The following is a 19,032-nucleotide window of genomic DNA, read 5'->3' as shown; positions in this document are numbered from 1 at the left end:
AGCTATCCGCAAGCCGTGGGAGAGCTGCCTGCACCCCAAAGCCTGGGGGCGTGCTGAGCTCAGCACCCCCCAGGCTTCGGGCTTCATGCAGCTCTCCCACGGCTTGTGGAGAGATGCCTGTTCTGGGGGCTGGGGTCGGGGGAAGCTCGCGCTTCCCCTGCCCCAGCCCCGTGCCTGGGGGAAAAATAATTCCCCCCCCTTTATTTCCCCCCCAAAAAACTAGGTGCGCCCTATGGGCTGAAAAATACGGTAATTTCAGTCTCTCCTTTCTCCAATCTCAAATTGAGCTTGGCACATTTCCACAAATATTTGTTTTTTCAAAGGTCCTCAAATCAGATTCATCTGCCACATCTCTTCTTAATGGACACACATTTCTGCCTAATATACATGCTTTTGCAAGCAATTTCCCTTAATATTGCATGTTATGCTCACCAGCATGTGAATTTTCATGTAGATTTACCCATAATAAACGCATGCGTTCTTGAACACATTTTTGGAAGTTTGACGAACTCCATCGCAAAATTCAGATTGGTGAGAATTTTGAAGGACAGCTGCGCTTCATTTTGTAGTTTGTTTTGGGTACTGTGAATTAGGTAGGTTTGCATTAAAATGTGGACCAACCAGAACTTCTCCTCCCATCCTTTCCTCTGTATGTAGGGACACAAGAAGCTGCCTCATAATGAGCCTGACTTGTAGTTCATCTTAGATTGGGGTCTCTCCCAGCCCTGCCTGTAGATGATTCTGGGACCTTCTGCACAAAGTCATGATATAGGCGGCCCAGAGATTCTTGTCAGGTTTGTCCCAGGCCATACAATTATGGCAGGTGGGTTTTGCCTCCCATGGTAGTTTATAGGAGAAAGGAAAAGGATCACTCTGGGATCCCATCAGGGTGAAACCTAAGTCTGCCCTTTGACGCCCATCACTAGTTGGCCATGACCAGTGCCTAGTATTGGAAGCAAGGAAGTTTCAAAGGGAAATGGGCATGGAGCTCAAACAGGGATCTGTAATCCCAACAAGAGGCAAACAGAGATTAAGATGCTTATACCTTCACTGCCCGGGACGCGGGTGGTGCTGTGGGTAAAACCTCAGCGCCTAGGACTTGCCGATCGTATGGTCGGCGGTTCGAATCCCCACGGCGGGGTGAGCTGCCGTCATTCGGTCCCAGCTCCTGCCCACCTAGCAGTTTGAAAGCACTCTTAAGTGCAAGTAGATAAATAGGTACCGCTTTATAGTGGGAAGGTAAATGGCGTTTCCGTGTGCTGCGCTGGTGCAGGCTCACCAGAGCAGCTTCATCACGCTGGCCACGTGACCTGGAAGTGTCTCCGGACAGCGCTGGCCCCCGGCCTCTTAAGCGAGATGGGCACGCAACCCCAGGGTCGGTCATGACTGGCCCGTACGGGCAGGGGTACCTTTACCTTTTACCTTCACTGCCAGCCCCTCTGCTTCCTGTTCATCATTGCTCACAGCTCAATCTTCTCCGACTTCCTCCCTTCCTGCCCTCCCTTCCCTCAAGGGAACCCCTGGTAAGGAAGCTTTTTGGCAGCCAAACAAGAACTTCTGTACCAACTCTGGACTTCCTACCTGGACCACTGAAGGCTTTATTCTTGAGGTCCAGAGAGTGAAAGAGGAGAACTTGGGATCTGAGGCAGGACTTGGGATGTTATCAGTCATTGGGAAAGAAGGCCATTTGAGAAGTTCATGAGATGAGGCGCCTCAGGACTATAGCAGTAGTACTGAGGTTTTCATTGGGATCTATGACACGTTAAGAAGGGGTCTCCCTAGGGTTTATTCTGGTTGGGTGGGATCCTGACATCAGTACTTCGAGGGGGCCAAAGTGTTGTTCTCTCTTAAGTACGCTCCAGATTGTGTCCTATTTCTTTTGTCTCATAGACAAAAGAAGCTGTTGAGTTTGGAGGTTGCCCCCATCTGCCTAGCCCCATCTTATCATTTCAGTCAGGAAGCCCCTTTCTTGCACAGAGGCTAGCTAAAAGACTTGCCAAGTCTGACGGGTGGCGTATGGTACAGGAAACCACCCTTGGCCTCAGCAATTCCAAGATGAATCTCCGAGCACCATGAGAAGTCAGAAAAATGTAATATTGGCCATGGGATCAATGAAAAGAGAAAGGGTCACAGACTGAGTTCCAATGAGTACAAGCTGCCTGCAAGACAACCCTAAACCATAGCTGTCAACTTACAGATTTGAAAATAAGGGAACAGCAGCCTCAAAAATTAAAGGATCAGCAGCCAAAATAAGGGATTTTCCAAGCACAGGTATGTTCAACTTCTGAGCCCCTCCGAGCCAAAGGCAGAAAGCCCAGCCAGCAGCCAAACGAAACCTCAAGCGGTGGTTCCCACAGCGCAGCAACCCGACAAAGGGGATGCAGCAAGGGAAACCACTGTCACCCCTCCGCTGGGAAGCGCTGAGCAAAGGCGAGTCCCCAGGCAAAGCGGCCGATTTGATCGGCACAAGGCATGCAAGCTCCACCCCCCCAGTCGTTCTTAGACTCCTTATTGGGTGAGCAAAGCAGCCAAGCAACACAGTTGGAGCCTCCCTCCTCCCTGGCCGGCAGGGAGGGAGGGAGAGGAGCTGCTTCCTTTGAAACCTGGGAAATTTAAGGGACATCATCAATAAGGGACAGCAGCGGGACACAGCGCTGGGATAAGGGACTTTCCTGCCAAATAAGGGATGCTTGACAGCTATGCCCTAAACCAGTGTTCCTCAACCTGATGTGTGCTAGATATTTTGGTCTACAACACTTGACGTTCCTGGTCAGCATGGCCAATGGTCCGGGGTGATTGGAAGTGTAGTGCAAAATATATAGAGGGCACCAGGTTGGCAATGGCTGCCCTTAACATCTTCTTTCTAAATTACCTGGTTGGGTTGGAGGCATAGACAGAGGAACATGGGAAGCCACCTTACATCAAGTTGGACCATGGGTCCATCTAGCTCAATATTGTCAGCTCTGACTGGCAGTGGCTCTCCAGGGTTTCAGACAGGGAGTCTTACTGTGATGGCCTGGGAATCTGATTCAGAGGCTGAACCTGAGGAGTCCCAGCCTGCACGGGAGTCCCCGCCTCCAGGGCCAGCTGAGCCGGGGCAGGGGCTTGAACCTGAAGGACCCTCACCTGTGCCGGATCCTCAGGAGCAGACACCAGCTGAATCCGCTCTGGCTCCAGAGGTGATGGAGGACCCATTGCCTGCAGGTGCTCCTCTCCCAGCCCTGTCAGGGGAAGCTGAGGTTGCCTCTGGGTCCAGTAACCCTCCAGCCTCTCCAGAGCTGCAGAGGCTCAGGGCAGAGAGGCGGAGGGAACTAAGTTCTCTCAGGAGGAGTGCTCGCCTTAAGGCCAGGAGGGGTGAGTCACCTGTGGGCCGGGACAGCCCTATGCCTCAGAGGAGATAAAAGCCAGCCAGCCCAGTCCCAGGTTGCGGGAGCAACATCGTTGGTAATCTGTTCCTGTCGGCACCCTGACCTGCTCTCCTGAGTTCCTGACCACGCCCGACTCCTCGCTTTGGACCTCGCTTCGCCCCTGACGGACAGCCTCCTTAACCTCGACCTAGGACCGGACTTAGACCACGCCGCACGGTAACTCCCCCGGGACCAGCACACTTACCCACCTCAACCAGGCGATGTTACGGATTGAACCTCTTCCTGCAGTCATTGTAGCAGACACAGGTCTGTGATAACATTATGTAGTTCAGACGCAGCTGACATGGAGACATCTGTGCAGAAATTTTAGTCGAGCAGTAAAGTATTATCTCTAAATCACTTGAAGTCAGGAGGGTAGATAACGACCAAGAAACATTCTCATTCCGATTCGGGAAAGGCACCTGTGAAGCAATGGTTTTCTTCTGCTCGGTAATGGAAAAGAGAATCGATTCTAATACGGTTCTTCCAGGGCAAGCCCAAAGCAAGAGATTTCAGCTTACCATCGCTGCAAAGTGGTTTCCCAAAGAATGTCTGATCCAGTTTTGTTGCATTAAATCAAGTTATCTTCATGGGGATGTATGAAAAATTCATTGTATATGGAACAGCACTAATATTTGCACAGCATGTGCCACAGGATGAGGGGGAAAATACTGAGCATCTTTTCGGCCACATCTGAGATCCTTGGGGGAATCAAGTCATGCAGCATAAAAACTTACATTTGCAGGATCATTTCCCGAGATTGTGTACCCTCCCCCTTGGATTTTTTTCCTGCACCATTGAGCTCTAGATTTAAAAAAATACAGGACTTCTATACATGATCTAACAAGCATCAGTTCGTTTAGAGATGTCTGAGGATGCACAAAGTGCAGTAGATGGTTCTCTTCACTACGATTGTTTATTACATTCGTCTTTTTAATATGCTGGTGTTGGCAGTATGGGGTTTGGTAAGGAATGACCAAGAGGGACGCAGGTGGTGCTGTGGTCTAAACCACAGAGCCTCTTGGGCTCGCCGACCAGAAGGTTGGCGGTTCAAATCCCCGCGACGGGATGAGCTCCCGTTGCTTGGTCCCTGCTCCTGCCAACCTAGCAGTTTGAAAGCATGCCAGAAAAGTGCAAGTAGATAAATAGGTACTGCTCCGGCGGGAAGGTAAACAGTATTTCCATGCGCTGCTCTGGTTTCACTAGAAGTGGCTTAGTCATGCTGGCCACATGACCCAGAAAAACTTCTGCGGACAAATGTTGGCTCCCTCAGTCAGTAAAACGAGATGAGCGCTGCAACCCCAGAGTCATCTGCGATTGGACATAACTGTCAGGGGTCCTTTACCTTTACCTTTTAGGAATGATCAGGATCCAAAGAGGTCTGTGCTCATTCCCAAAGAAGGTTAATAAGTCTGCAGGAATTTGCTAATTTTGCTTCCACTGCAGAAGCCTCTTGTGTTGTCTTGGTTGCTGACCTTTGTGAATTGTTTGGGAGAAATTCTTCCTTTCAACCTGCTACATGCTGTCGGTGCAGGTACTATTCTAGTGAACAGAGCGTAACCTGTCAATGAGCATCCAAGTCAGGCTGCCGCAAGGCGTTCCAGCTTTGGAGAACAGGCTGACCTCTGGGTGGGGTTGCTCTGCAGGTACCCAAATAGTGGCGTAGCGTGGGGGTGCAGGGGGGGCCGTCCGCACCGGGCGCACCATCTGGGGGGGGGCGCTCGCACTCGCAGCTCTCTGCCCCTACTAAAATCCATGGGTTAGGGGGCGCAAATTACTTGCCTTGCCCCGGGTGCTGACAACCCATACTACGCCACTGACCCAAAGAACATTTCTGATGTCATCATTGGCCATGCTAAGTGCAGACTAGGGATGAAAGGACCTGCCAATCATGGTTCTCTCGGTTTCTCATTTTTTCATATCTTAATTGTAGTTTTCCATAATTCCAAAACAATTTGCAATTTAAGAAAAAATAATGGAAGTTCACCAGCATTTTCATTTCAATATTCTCCTAATAAACATTTTGGTATGCAGTTTTGATAAATGCAATTTTACAAGCAACTCCTCCTAATTTATTCAACATAATGCAACTTTCCCTGATATATTCATTTTCATGTGCACATTCCCCTAATATATGCAACCTTCGCTGGCTGGAGAACGGCACCACAAAATCTGGATAAGTGCAAATTTCAAAGGATGCCTATCAAGTGTTCATGTCCTCCAACATTTCTCCGATGAAATTAGGGACGTCCCATTCCATAATGATATTTATACCCCTCACATCTTACATTTAAAAAAACCTTTCCTATACAGGATTGCTTTCAGATGGCTCGGGGGTTGGATAACTCCACACCCTCCAACATTTCTCCAATGAAAATAGGGACATCCTAAGGAAAAGCGGGAAGGGACGCAGGTGGCGCTGTGGGTAAAAGCCTCAGTGCCTAGGGCTTGCCGATCGAAAGGTCAGCGATTTGAATCCCTGCGGCGGGGTACGCTCCCGTCGTTCAGTCCCAGCGTCTGCCAACCTAGCAGTTCGAAAGCACCCCCGGGTGCAAGTAGATAAATAGGGACCGCTTACTAGCGGGAAGGTAAACGGCGTTTCCGTGTGCGGCTCTGGCTCGCCAGATGCAGCTTTGTCACGCTGGCCATGTGACCTGGAAGTGTCTCCGGACAGCGCTGGCCCCCGGCCTCTTCAGTGAGATGGGCGCACAACTCTAGAGTCTGGCAAGACTGGCCCGTACGGGCAGGGGTACCTTTACCTTTACCTTTAAGGAAAAGCGGGACATTCCGGGATCAAGTCAGAAACTGAGATGGCTTCTTTAAATTAGGGAAAATAGGAACACTTGGAGGGTCTGTAGGTTAACCTTTAAATGTGACCTGTATCACATTTCTTCCCTGTCCCTAGTGCAGAACAAGCCCTTCTTTGAATAAAAAGCAAAGCGAAGTGTGGAATAATGGCAAGTTATTAACTATGATCTCTCAGTGAAGGCTGTGAGAGCTTCCCACACTCCATTCTGCCATTAAACCCTCATCCTGCCCTCCTGTGTAACAGCCATGTGTTTTACTCTGCATGATCACACCCACATCTTTGCCAGAGTTTAAATCCCATTAACAGGAACATTTGGGGGAGGCATAATGACATGCATTGTAATAGCTTTAGAGTCAAGGTATGTTTTGAATGATTGGGGGGGGACATTAATAATATGAAAGGGTAGGGGGCTGTCTCTTCTACTCATTGACTGTTAGAAGGGTCCTACTGCATATACCTCGCACAGACGCTATAAATAATTTTCTATTAGCACCTGGCTTAAGGTTAATAGTTAGGCTTCAAGAGGAAAATGACCTGGCTGGATTTAAACATTTCTGGGCTAGCAACAGGCAATCCAAACTTGCAAAGCAATTTCCAGCGGGCATTGAGTTATTGAAAGGGAGAAAAATAATTCTATATGCAATGTATATCTTATATGTAACATTTTCAATTAAATTGATTTATAAGAACATAGGGAGTTGCCTAAAACAGAACCAGAGCAACAGCCCATTTTGTCTATAGCAGAGACGGGCAGACTTTAGGCTTGTCAGATCCCTGGGTTCTAGTAAAACCAAAACCAAAACCAGAAAGGATCTACCAATTAGAGACAGGTGTAAAAAGCGTACTGTTGGCATCTGTGCATCTCGAGAGACAATGGAGTGCACCTCCGGGGGTGAAGTCAAACCACTGTGTTAGCAGCTCCGAAGTGACCTTCCATGGTGCGCAAGCCTGGGCGATGTGTATAGAAGTCCTGGGCTCCAAAGACAGCAAGAATTCCCTCTTTGCTTCGCTGCATAGCTGTCAACTTACAGATTTGAAAATAAGGGACCAGCAGCCTCGAAAATAAGGGATCAGCAGCCAAAATAAGGGATTTTGCTATTGTGAAGAGTTGCATACATTGGTAGGATTGACAGATGCTGTCGATCCGGCATGAGGCGGTTGCGGCACCACAGCGGCCGCTGACGTGCCACCCTTCTGTGTCCCTCCCCATCCCCTCCTCTTCCTCCTCCCTCAGGCTACCTCCTCAGCTGCCACCACCGCTGCTGCCTCCGGGCTTGTGAGCGGTGTGGGCGAGAGTCTCTCTCCCCCTCCTCTCGGGTGGGGAAGGGCCGATGGAACTCCTCGCGCCAGGACAATGGCACCAGTGCGCACTCTCTCTCATGGCGAAGGACCCCGAGCCGCTGCTTCCCTCCCGAGCCGGGCGAGCATGAAACCCGGGAAATTTAAGGGACATCATCAATAAGGGACAGTAGCTGGGGTAAGGGAGTTTCCCGCCAAACAAGGGACGGTTGACAGTTATGCTTCGCTGATGTTGTCCAAAGGAAAGCAGAGCAATACATTGGCACCAGATTGGCTGCAGGAGTTGCAGGAAGGAGGTGTACACGACACCATCTAACCGTCTTAGAGACACCATCTGTGTAGGGTTTACTCCTTACCTTTCCCTTCTCCCAAAGATATCCTTCAAGGCAGCAGAAGCACACACACAGTTCCATTTTATATTATCGCTGTCACTGTCAGAAGCTCCCATGCAGAAAACTGCTGAACTTTGGATAACATTCAGCTTGACATCTTTTCTCTCTCGGCTTTAAATCTTGGCTCTAAATCAACATCTTTCATAAAGCCTTTCTTAAATCACCAGGGATTCACCTGTTCTGTGTTAATTTCGCTCCTGCCTTCACATCTGATACAGCTAGGGATGCCTGAGGAATTAAATTTCTGTGAATTCCAGTGTGAACTAACCTGATCCGCACCTCCTGGACTAGTGTGCAGATCAGAATGTAATTAGATTGTGCACCTCTCCAAATCTTGTGACGCTGTTCGCAGTTTTTTAAAAGAAGGTATTAAAATGCATATTTTACTATAAAATGCATTTAGAAATGCATACACTGAGATGAAATATGGATTTAAGTGTGGAAATTTTTTTTTATAAAAAGTGCAGATTAATGCAGAAACGGGATGGAACAGACTTATGAATCAACACGAAGGAAAATGACATAAGCTCGAAATAGGCTGGTATGCCCATTCCTAGGCAACTTTGCATATTGTTTCCCACCCACGCGATAAGAAGTTGCAAGGGCAACCTGTTGCAGTGTAGTGAAGAGTTATGGTGCCTATGATGGGATAATGAGCTGCTTGTGCGTAAAAGCTTGATCCCTCTGGTGTTTGGCTGGTCAACCAAACCGAGGCACTAACGGAGCCTCCCAAGGCATGACTCCGTTAGTCGCTGGTAGAATCTGACAGTGGGCGTCTACGAAATTTACGCCAACATAAAAGTTGTTTCACGGACATGCGCCTTCGTGACTCTCTGCGTGACAGCTTCCGGCGAAGGGTGGGAGTTGCCAACGGGGGTCTTGTTACCTCTGCACTATTCTCACTAGAAGTATCCCAGAGCCCTCCCTCCTCCGACTCCCCTTCTGCCGGAGCTTCTGCTCTCCCCCTGCTGGTTCCCTCCTCCGCTGCAGAATCTCTCCGAGTCTGCTGGAGCCTCTGCACCATCTCTCTTTCCAATGGCAGTTCCCTGACATCCACCTCCCCCTCAGGGCCCCCTTCACCCCCCGCTTCCTCTCCCACTGGCGGTGAGGGCGGAAAGCCCCTAAAGGAACTCTCCTCGTCGTCCGAGGATTCAAACACTTCTAACCATGGCGTACCGTCTCTCTCCCCGTCTTCCTCTTCTTCGTCGGAGTCGGCTTCCTCACCCACCCCTGACTCTGGGAACCCTCCAAACTCTCCTTCCTCATCGGTGGTCCCAAAGTGTTCCCTTCTAAATCGTGCCACGGGTTGCGGTTTTTTTGGGAAACGCCGATGAAATGTTTCTATTAAAACCTCGTCATTGACTACCTCAGCGGGTACCCAAGTGTTTTCCGACTCTACTTCCCCCTCCCATTCTACCAGATATTCCACCTGATCCCCCTTCCACCTGGAATCAATGATTCCTGCCACGTTCATGTCGCGTTCTCTCTCTTCTATCACGGGCGTTCGGGAGACCTCTCTCTCACGCTCCCCCCCCCATTCACGTCCCTCTCGGTACGGCGACAGTAATGACCTGTGAAATACTGGGTGCAATTTCATGTGACTGGGCAGTCTGAGTTTGAATGCTACTGGGTTCACCTGCTGTATGACCTCAAAGGGTCCCAATCTTTTGGGTTTCAGTTTCTTACAACCCCCCTTGAAAGGTAGTCCCTGGGTGGATAGCCACACCCGGTCTCCCACCCTTATAGTTTCACCTTCCCTCCTATTTTTGTCTGCTTGCTTTTTATATTCTTCCTTGGCTCTCTCTAAGTTAAGTTGTAGCTGACGGTGGATGGCTTCCATCTCTTCAACAAAATGTTCCGCCGCCGGCACACTCCACCTCTCCCCTCCTTCTCCTGGAAATGCCCTGGGATGACACCCATAATTTGCCAGAAAGGGACTCAGCCCTGTGGACACGTTCTCAGCGTTGTTGTAGGCAAATTCTGCCAGAGGTAACTTATCTACCCAATCATTTTCTCGGTCCTTTACATAACACCTCAGGTATTGTTGTAAAATCCCGTTTGCCCTTTCCGCTTGCCCATTTGTTTCCGGGTGCCGGGCAGTGGAGAAATTGATTTCCATGTGCAGTAAGCTCATAAGTTTCCTCCAGAACCTGGAAGTAAACTGTTTCCCTCTGTCGCTGACCACCCTCAAGGGGGCGCCATGCAACCGGAAAATATGCTCTACGAACAACTTGGCGGTTTCCTCCGCTGTGACCGCATGTGAACAGGCTATAAAATGACACATCTTAGTTAATAGATCTACCACTACCATGACCGCCGTTTTGCCCTTGGATTTTGGCAGGTCCGTCATAAAATCTATGGAGACTGCCTCCCATGGCCTTTCTGGTGTGGGTAAGGGTTGTAAGAGCCCCGCTGGCGCCACCCTCTCCCCTTTCGCTCGCTGGCACCTGTCGCAACCCCTGACATATTCCCGTACATCCTCCCTCACCTTGGGCCACCAAAACTCCCTGGTAACCAACCACATGGTTTTGTGCTGTCCAAAATGCCCCGCTGTGGGGCTATCATGCAACTGCTTGAGTACTCTGCCCCTCAGTTCCCCATCGGGTATGTACAGTGCCCCTTTGTAATACAACGCCCCACTCTTTTCTTCAAACCCCCCTGTGTTCTCCTCTGTCCTCCTGAGTTCTCTGAGTTTCTCTTGGGCGTATTCGTCGTTCTCCGTACCCTCTAACAGTTCTTTCTGCCCCACCAAAGCCGCCCCACACACCCAGCGGTCTTCAGGGATTACGTGCCTTGCTTCCGGCGCGCCCTCCCCCTCTAAGTACTCAGGCTTTCTGGAAAGAGCGTCCGCCCTTACGTTCTCGGACCCTGGCACGTAACGAATCTCAAAATTGAATTTGGAGAACTCCTGGGCCCATCTCACTTGTCTCTGGTTCAGCACTCGGGCTGTTCTCCAGTACTCCAGATTTTTGTGGTCAGTCCGGACTTGAACCTTGTGCTGCGCCCCAATCAGCAAGTGCCGCCATCTCCGGAATGCTTCATGAATGGCGAGCAGTTCTCGGTCGTATACTGTGTAGTTCCTCTCGGATTTGTTCAACTTCCGCGAGAAGAATGCACACGGTCTCCATTCAGACGCATCTTTCCCCGGCTGGAGAAGCACGGCCCCTACCGCTCGGTCTGACGCGTCAGTCTCCACTCGCATTGGTTGCCGTAGATCCACGTGCAAAAGTTGCTCCTCCGACGCAAACGCTGCCTTTAAGCGTTCGAATGCCCCTTGCGCTTCTTCCGTCCAAGCAAATTTTTTCTTGCTGCTAAGACAATCCGTGATGGGCGCTGTTAAATGGGCAAAGTTCTTGATGAACTTCCTATAGAAGTTTCCGAAGCCCAGGAACCTTTGCACGTCCTTCTTGGTCTTTGGTGTTTTCCATTCCAGTACCGCTTGAACCTTGCTGGGATCCATAGCCAACCCCTTGTCAGACAACCGGTACCCCAGGAATTCCACCTCCCTGCTATGAAACTGGCATTTCTCCAGTTTCACCCACAGCCGATTTTCTCGCAGTTTGCTCAGTACTTCTCTAACATCTCGCACATGCTGCTCCTCATTCTCTGAGTACACCAGGACGTCATCTAAGAACGCCACGCAGTTCTTGTAAAGCAATGGCCCCAGGACGTGATTCATGAATGATTGAAAGCAGGCGGAGCCCCCTTGTAATCCAAAAGGCATAACTAGGTACTCAAACGCCCCCAAGGGGGTGAACATAGTGGTCTTCCACTCATCCCCCTTCCTCACACGTATCAAGTTATATGCCCCCCTAAGGTCCAGCTTGGTAAAAATCTTCCCTTTTCTCACCCGTGTCAGAATGTCATCAATTCTGGGCATAGGGAAAGTCACTGGTTCTGACACAGCATTTAGGGCCCTGAAATCACACACAAGCCTGGGTTTGCCCGTGTTTTTTTTGTCCACAAAGAACACTGGGCTGCCCCCCACCGCTCGTGACTCTCTGATGAAACCTCGCTTGAGGTTCTTGTCAATGAACTCCCTTAACTCCTGCATCTCACGGTCTGACATGGCATACAGCTTGCCCACTGGCAATTGTGCTCCTGGGAGTAAGGTGATTTGACAGTCAAAGGGTCTGTGCGGGGGCAGTTTATCTGCTTCCTTTTCACTGAAGACGTCAATCAAATCAGCGTATTGTGGTGGCACCTTCCCCTTGTCAGTCACTTCCATCCCTGCTAGAGTGGCTCTGGCCCCTGCCTGACCCTCTCCCTCCTTGCAGTGTTCTAGGCAATGTGCTGAACCAAAGGAAACCACCCTCTGATGCCAGCCTACTAGCGGATCGTGTAGTGCCAGCCAGCTCATTCCCAGAATGATGGGAGCTCCTCCCAAGGTGGCTACATTAAACGCTATCAGTTCTGTGTGTCTTGCCACCCTCATAATCATTGGTACAGTCTGTTGGCTCACTTCTCCCCCCAACAGTTCCCTCCCATCAATCGTGGTTACTTGCAAAGGCTTACTTAATGGGAGAGTTTGTATCTGGTGTTCAGCAGCAAACTCCTTACTCATGAAATTACAGGAGCTGCCTGAATCCAATAGCGCTTTTATCTTTAGTGGGTGTCCGTTTGACAGTTCCAGCAACACCTCTATCACAAGCGCTGGTCTTGGAGGTTCCGGCGTGGGCACATTCACTACTCCCTGGCCTGGCTGCTGTGCCCTGATGTTGGCAACCAGGCGTTGGCTTTTACTTGCTCCTCTATTTCTCCTTCCTCCTTTCCCCCAACAGTTCCCGCCATGCCCTGCCATTCCTTCCTTTGCGGACAAACTCTGGCAAAGTGCCCTGGCTGTTGGCAGAGATAACATCTCTTGGCACTCTTTCCCTCCTTCTTCCGCCCTTCACTGGTGTTTGAAACTGCGCGCGCGCGCGCTGTTCCCAGTTCCATCGGCTCTGCGGGCGGGAAAGACTGCTCCGGAATCTCTGGAATGCGGAAGTCCTTCCAACGTTCCCCCTTTCCTTCCCGTTTTTCCAAAGCTCTTGCTTCTTGGCGCGCTCCTATGGACAGTGCAGATTTAGTCAGCTGATCCATAGACTCTTCCCTGGGCGCCCGGGAAAGTTCATCTTTCACGGTCGGAGAGAGCCCTTCTTCAAATAACATTTGAATAGGTTCACTTGCTAGATCCCACCCCAGTCTATGAATAAGCATAGTGAACTCAGTCCAGTACTCACGTACAGATCGGCTCCCCTGTTTGCACCCCATCAACTGCCTCCACACCACCCCCTGCTCAATCTCGCTGGAAAACATCAAGTCCATGGCGCGAAAAAACTTCCTCGTGTCCTTTAAGATATCATTATTGGCTGCCATCAGGGGTCGAACCCAGTCCCTCGCCCCTCCCTCTAGATGGCTAATTACGTACGCCACTCTAGAGTTCTCATCGGTGAAGTCATCAAACAGTAGATTGAGAGCATATTGCATCTCCGTTCTAAAGGCTTGATTGTTCCTGGGATCCCCCCCAAATCTCTGCACCAATCCAGGCACCTTTCTGGCAAGTGGGGCGGTTTTCCCCTTATCCGCATCTTGAGCCCTCCTCTCCTCAAGCCTCGCCGTTTGCAGCGCAAGCTGGACCTCCATCGCCCTGTACCTTTCCTCCAGGCTTGGACCTGCTCCAGCTCCAGCTCCTGCGGTTCCGGCTGGTTCGCTCATGATGCCCTCTGCTTGCACAAGCTGCTTTCAAAGACTGTCAGATTGCTATGATGGGATAATGAGCTGCTTGTGCGTAAAAGCTTGATCCCTCTGGTGTTTGGCTGGTCAACCAAACCGAGGCACTAACGGAGCCTCCCAAGGCATGACTCCGTTAGTCGCTGGTAGAATCTGACAGTGGGCGTCTACGAAATTTACGCCAACATAAAAGTTGTTTCACGGACATGCGCCTTCGTGACTCTCTGCGTGACAGCTTCCGGCGAAGGGTGGGAGTTGCCAACGGGGGTCTTGTTACCTCTGCACTATTCTCACTAGAAGTATCCCAGAGCGCTCCCTCCTCCGACTCCCCTTCTGCCGGAGCTTCTGCTCTCCCCCTGCTGGTTCCCTCCTCCGCTGCAGAATCTCTCCGAGTCTGCTGGAGCCTCTGCACCATCTCTCTTTCCGATGGCAGTTCCCTGACAGTGCCTTTTATAACTAGCTATTTATTCACAAACGTACAGGCCAAGCCGACGCAAATCAAGCATGTGCCCTGGTATAATTAGTCCCAACCATATCAGTCTACCTTCCCAGTATCCCACAATTTCCTGTGGCTTAGAAATATTGCTGGAACAATTCCCAGCCTTGAGCTGTTTTGACCCTCTGTTGCTGGCAACCAAATACTAAAAGCATTCTTCCAGCCCAGGTGGGTTTGAGCAGCCAATGGCCATCAACAACCGGGAAGCAGGATCCTATCACCTTCCAGCAAGTTCCCATCAAGGGGGGGCAGCAACTTTCGCATCAGGCTGTGTCTTGTACAATAGCCTGCATGGCATTAGCAACATGTAAGTGTCCTTAGAAAATCTGGGAGAACTAATCTTTCTTCTGTTTCTACTTTCACAGCATGACGACAAACCTTACTGCACCCACTGCTACCTTCAGCGCTTTGGACCCAGAGGTAAACTCCTATCCCATGAACCAGTTGCCCTGCACTCACAGAGAAGAGCTACAATTCTCAGAGCCAATTCCTCTTCACAGAGAACTCTGGCAATTATATCTTTGGGAAGGGAATTGGGGTCTCCTAACAACTCTTAAACCACAGAGTCTAGGACTTGCCGATCAGAAGGTCGGCGGTTCGAATCCCCACAACGGGGTGAGCTCCCGTTGCTCGGTCCCTGCTCCTGCCAACCTAGGAGTTCAAAAGCACGTCAAAGCGCAAGTAGATAAATAGGTACCACTCCAGCGGGAAGGTAAACGGCATTTCCGTGTGCTGCTCTGGTTCCCCGGAAGCGGCTTAGTCATGCTGGCCACATGACCCGGAAGCTGTACGCTGGCTCCCTTGGCCAATAAAGCGAGATGAGCACGACAACCCCAGAGTTGGCCACGACTGGACCTAATGGTCAGGGGTCCCTTTACCTAACAATACTCAGCACCCTACAATGCCAGGACCCTTTGAGGGAAGCCGCTGGCCAATGAACCGATATTAAGAGATGCATTTGTATTCTTCCACTTAACAACTTTTAGGAAAGAAGGGCCATTCACGCGCTCCTCTTATCCTACAGTAAAAATTCATTTTGCAACAAATGCCTGCCTGGAAGTAGCCCAGGGTTCCTGATTGCAAGGAAAGGCCTTGCTCATAAATTGATCTATGTGCATAGGTTCCTTTTCAGCAATGCTGCTAATTTTTGTGGAGGGGTGGGGCAGGGAGAGACGGCCAGCTGATGCAACCCTGTTCCAGGGGTATAGAAAGGGGGGGCGACCTGGGCGCCCTCACTGAGGGAGGTGACATTTGGTGCACCACCCGCCCGCGACTCCCAAGCCTACCCCGATCCGTCGGGGTAAGGGGGGAGCTGCGCTGTTTGCCAGTGGCATTCCCCTCCTTCCTCCTTCGTTTTGGGGGAGGCTTGGGAGTCGCAGGTGGGTGGTGTGCCAAATGTCTGCCGTGGACAGCTCTCTCCGCCCGTGAGTGGCTCACAGTGCCCCCGGCTGCAGAGCGTGTGCACCACTCTGGGCACCTGAGCAGCTCGGGTGCGCCCCTGCCCTGGTGTCCGGTCCTGAGGGTTAGCCGTGCGGCGAGGTCCGAGTCCAGTCCGAGGTCGAGGGTGCGGTATGGAGGCTGTCTGTCAAAGCTGAAGCGGGGTCCAAGGTGGGGAGTCGGGTGAGGTCAGGAACTCTGGCAGGAGAGCAAGACAGGGTGTAGGCAGGGAGAAGCTACCAACAATGTTGCTCCCGCAACTTGGGACTGGGGCTGGCTGGCTTTTATCTGCCCCGAGGCATAGGGCGGCCCCGGTCCACAGGTGATTCGCCTCTCCTGGCCTGGAGGCCAGCACTCCTCCTGCGGGAACTTAGTTCCCTCCGCCTCTCTGCCCTGAGCCTCTGCAGCTCAGGAGAGGCTGGAGGGTTACCGGACCCAGAGGCAACCTCAGCTTCCCCCGACGGGGCTGAGAGTGGAGCACCTGCAGGCAATGGGTCCTCCATCACTTCAGGAGCCAGCGCAGGCTCAGCTGATGCCTGCACCTGAGGATCCAGCACAGGTGAGGACCCTTCAGGCTCAGGCCCCAGCCCCAGCTCAGCTGGTTCTGGAGGCGGGGACTCCTGTGCAGGCTGGGATTCGTCAGGTTCAGCCTCCGAGTCCGAATCCCAGGCTATCACACCTGGGCAGCACGGGAATATGCTCCATCGCTGCCCTATTCACCTCTCATATATTCCTTGAGAGAGAGCAAGGAGGTTGCGTGAAGACCCGTCATGCAATGCTGTTCTGTCTTCCATTGAACTGGCTGCATGTAACTCTTGATGAGGACGTGCAATTCCCAGCTGAGGCAACTCACTGTTGTGCAAACTAGAGCTGGGTCAGGGCAAAAAGAAAACACATCACCAAATTAAATCCACAATCTTCCTGCAACGAGTCATTTGGGATTTTCTCAGAACGACCGTCAGAGAGGCCTGCTAGCAATTTGTGCTTGTGGGATGATTCAGGTGACCGGGCCATCGCATACCCACGCCAGATGGAAAGATTGGCTTGCACAGATTGAAATAAACCCCCATTTATCCTTGCATCATCAACTCCCTGCCAAACGGACTATATAGGACTTTTCTTGAAAGATACTACCATACGTTTAAAGTGCACGACTACCCCTAAAGAAAGGGATGCGGGTGGTGCTGTGGGTTAAACCACAGAGCCTAGGGCTTGCTGATCAGAAGGTCGGCAGTTCGAATCCCCGCAATGGGGTGAGCTCCCGTTGCTCGGTTCCCTGCTCCTGCCAACCTAGCAGTTCAAAACTATGTCAAAGTGCAAGTAGATAAATAGGTACCATTCCAGCGGGAAGGTAAACGGCATTTCTGTGCGCTGCTCTGGTTCGCCAGAAGCGGCTTAGTCATGCTGGTCACATGACCTGGAAGCTGTATGCCGGCTCCCTCGGCCAATAAAGCGAGATGAGCACCACAACGCCAGAGTCGGTCACAACTGGACCTAATGGTTATGGGTCCCTTTACCCCTAAAGAATCCTGGGAACGGTTTTGTTAAGGGTGCTGGGAGTCATAGCTCCATGAGGGGGTGAACTACAGTTCCCAGGACGAAATGTGCTTTGAGGTAGGGTGTGTACACAGCCTATAAACCACTCATCAATTTAATCTGTCCCTAGCTGCTTCCGTGACAGTTCAGCCTCTTGCTTCAGGGAAACTTCTGGGGTGTGTAGCAAGAAAAAGGCGCTTGGTTTCACTTGCATCAGCTTGGCCAGAAGCCAGCCTTAGCTCTGTGCCTGGCATCTGGCATAAAGGGGTGAGAAAGGTGAAAAGGAACGAGCTGCTAATTCCCTCTCCCTTCATACACGGTGGGCCTGCCACTTAGTCAGCAAGCCTTTTCCTCGCTGCAGCCAAGTGGAACATAATACCATATGTTGCTCTCCAATTATGGCGGTGGGAGAGCCCAGCTCTCTCTCAGGAGGGATGAGGTCTAGAGCAGTTCCGTTCTTCTGCTTGGTAGAAGCAGGATGCAGGGGCAGGAAAGACACTCCGATGACCCGATAGGTAAACTGCTGTGTATGTAACACACCTTTTCTTTCTTTAATACCTTGGTTCGAATCCCCGCGACGGGGTGAGCTCCTGTTGCTCAGTCCCTGCTCCTGCCAACCTAGCAGTTCAAAAGCACGCCAGTGCAAGTAGATAAATAAGTACCACTCCGGCGGGACGGTAAACTGTGTTTCTGTGTGCTGCTCTGGTTCGCCAGAAGCGGCTTAGTCGTGCTGGCCACATGACCCAGAAGCTGTATGCCGGCTCCCTCGGCCAATAAAGCGAGATGAGCACCGCAACCCTAGAGTCGGTCACGACTGGACCTAATGGTCAGGGGTCCCTAATGGTCAGGCATCTGGTCATTCAGAATATGGTGGAATAGTGAGAATAAACATGGAAGGGCCTGCAGTGAGTTTCATTTAATCGTCTGGTAAACCTAAATTATCTTGGGCCCTTTTATACTGTCTTTGTCATCATTGTTTCAGAATCAGGTCCTTCTACTTTCTGCTGTCCCTGACCCGTGGCTGAGTTTGCATCCAGGTTTCTAAAGCAGCAAATTAAATTTTCAAGTAGTTTGATTAGCATGCACATTTGTAATGCCTAGGTCTGGGTTTTGATCTTGTGTTCAAGGTCAAGGCTTGTTTCATGGTTGAAATATTTATACCCCTTCTCTCAATTGCTATTTTTGTGTCAGCTATGTGAGGTTGGTTACATTTACTTCAGAGATCATAGACGTCTGTTCGGGGTCATTATCCTGAATTAACAACCCTTGTTTAAACAAGAAAGAAGCCTCTTTTGGGTTGCTGCTGAGGTCCATTTGCTTCCAGTCTTGATTCATTGTGTTCCTGCACTAAGTTCTGAACTCCATCCAGCATATCAATATAGGAAGTTGTGTTACATTAATTCATACCATTGGTTCACCTAGCTGTCCTCACTGACTGACAGCAGCTCTCTAAGGTTTCTGACAGAGGTTTCTCCCATTCCTACCTGGAGACTGGTAAACTGAATTTGGGGCCTTCTCATGCAAAGCTCCACCACTGAGCTACAGCCCAACATCTGCTGAACATCACGTGGTAGAACTGTTTCTGGACTGCGTTATTTCTGGCTGCAAGTGGGGACTGCATTACTGCATTCTTTTATTTAAAAACTCCCTGAACATAGAAAGCTAAGTATTCTTGCCCATCTCCCTCCTTGACTTGAAAACCTACACCTGCAGGCTGAAGTAATGGTTTTCAGGATCACTGAGTGTGGTCCATGTGGTGGGCTGTTTGCTAAAGAGCCTTGAGATTCAGTGTTCCACCATACCTGTATACTGTATAGGATGTTCTCTTTAGCGATCATGGCTAATGCCTGTTGATAGACCCGTTCTCTGTTAATTTGTCTAATATTCTCACAGTGCAGCATGCAAACATTAAATACCAGTATATATTATACACAAATTCCTCAG

At 50.6% G+C, this 19,032-nt stretch overlaps 1 protein-coding gene across 1 annotated transcript in view; it reads left to right on the top strand.

The window, feature by feature from the left end:
• The window catches only part of LOC309360261 (cysteine-rich protein 3-like), a 43,661-nt gene that overhangs the window by 23,590 nt on the left and 1,039 nt on the right, over nt 1-19,032 (top strand). Inside the window, exon 4 of the mRNA XM_081894939.1 lies at nt 14,481-14,535. Coding sequence (XP_081751065.1) covers nt 14,481-14,535 — 55 coding nt within the window. The remainder of the gene's footprint in view (nt 1-14,480; nt 14,536-19,032) is intronic.

The sequence above is a fragment of the Podarcis melisellensis genome (assembly GCF_964234715.1).
Source record: "Podarcis melisellensis genome assembly, chromosome: 17".
Lineage (NCBI taxonomy): Eukaryota > Metazoa > Chordata > Lepidosauria > Squamata > Lacertidae > Podarcis > Podarcis melisellensis.
Note: the sequence above shows the minus strand (reverse complement) of the source record. Positions and strands in the feature narration are given on the sequence as shown.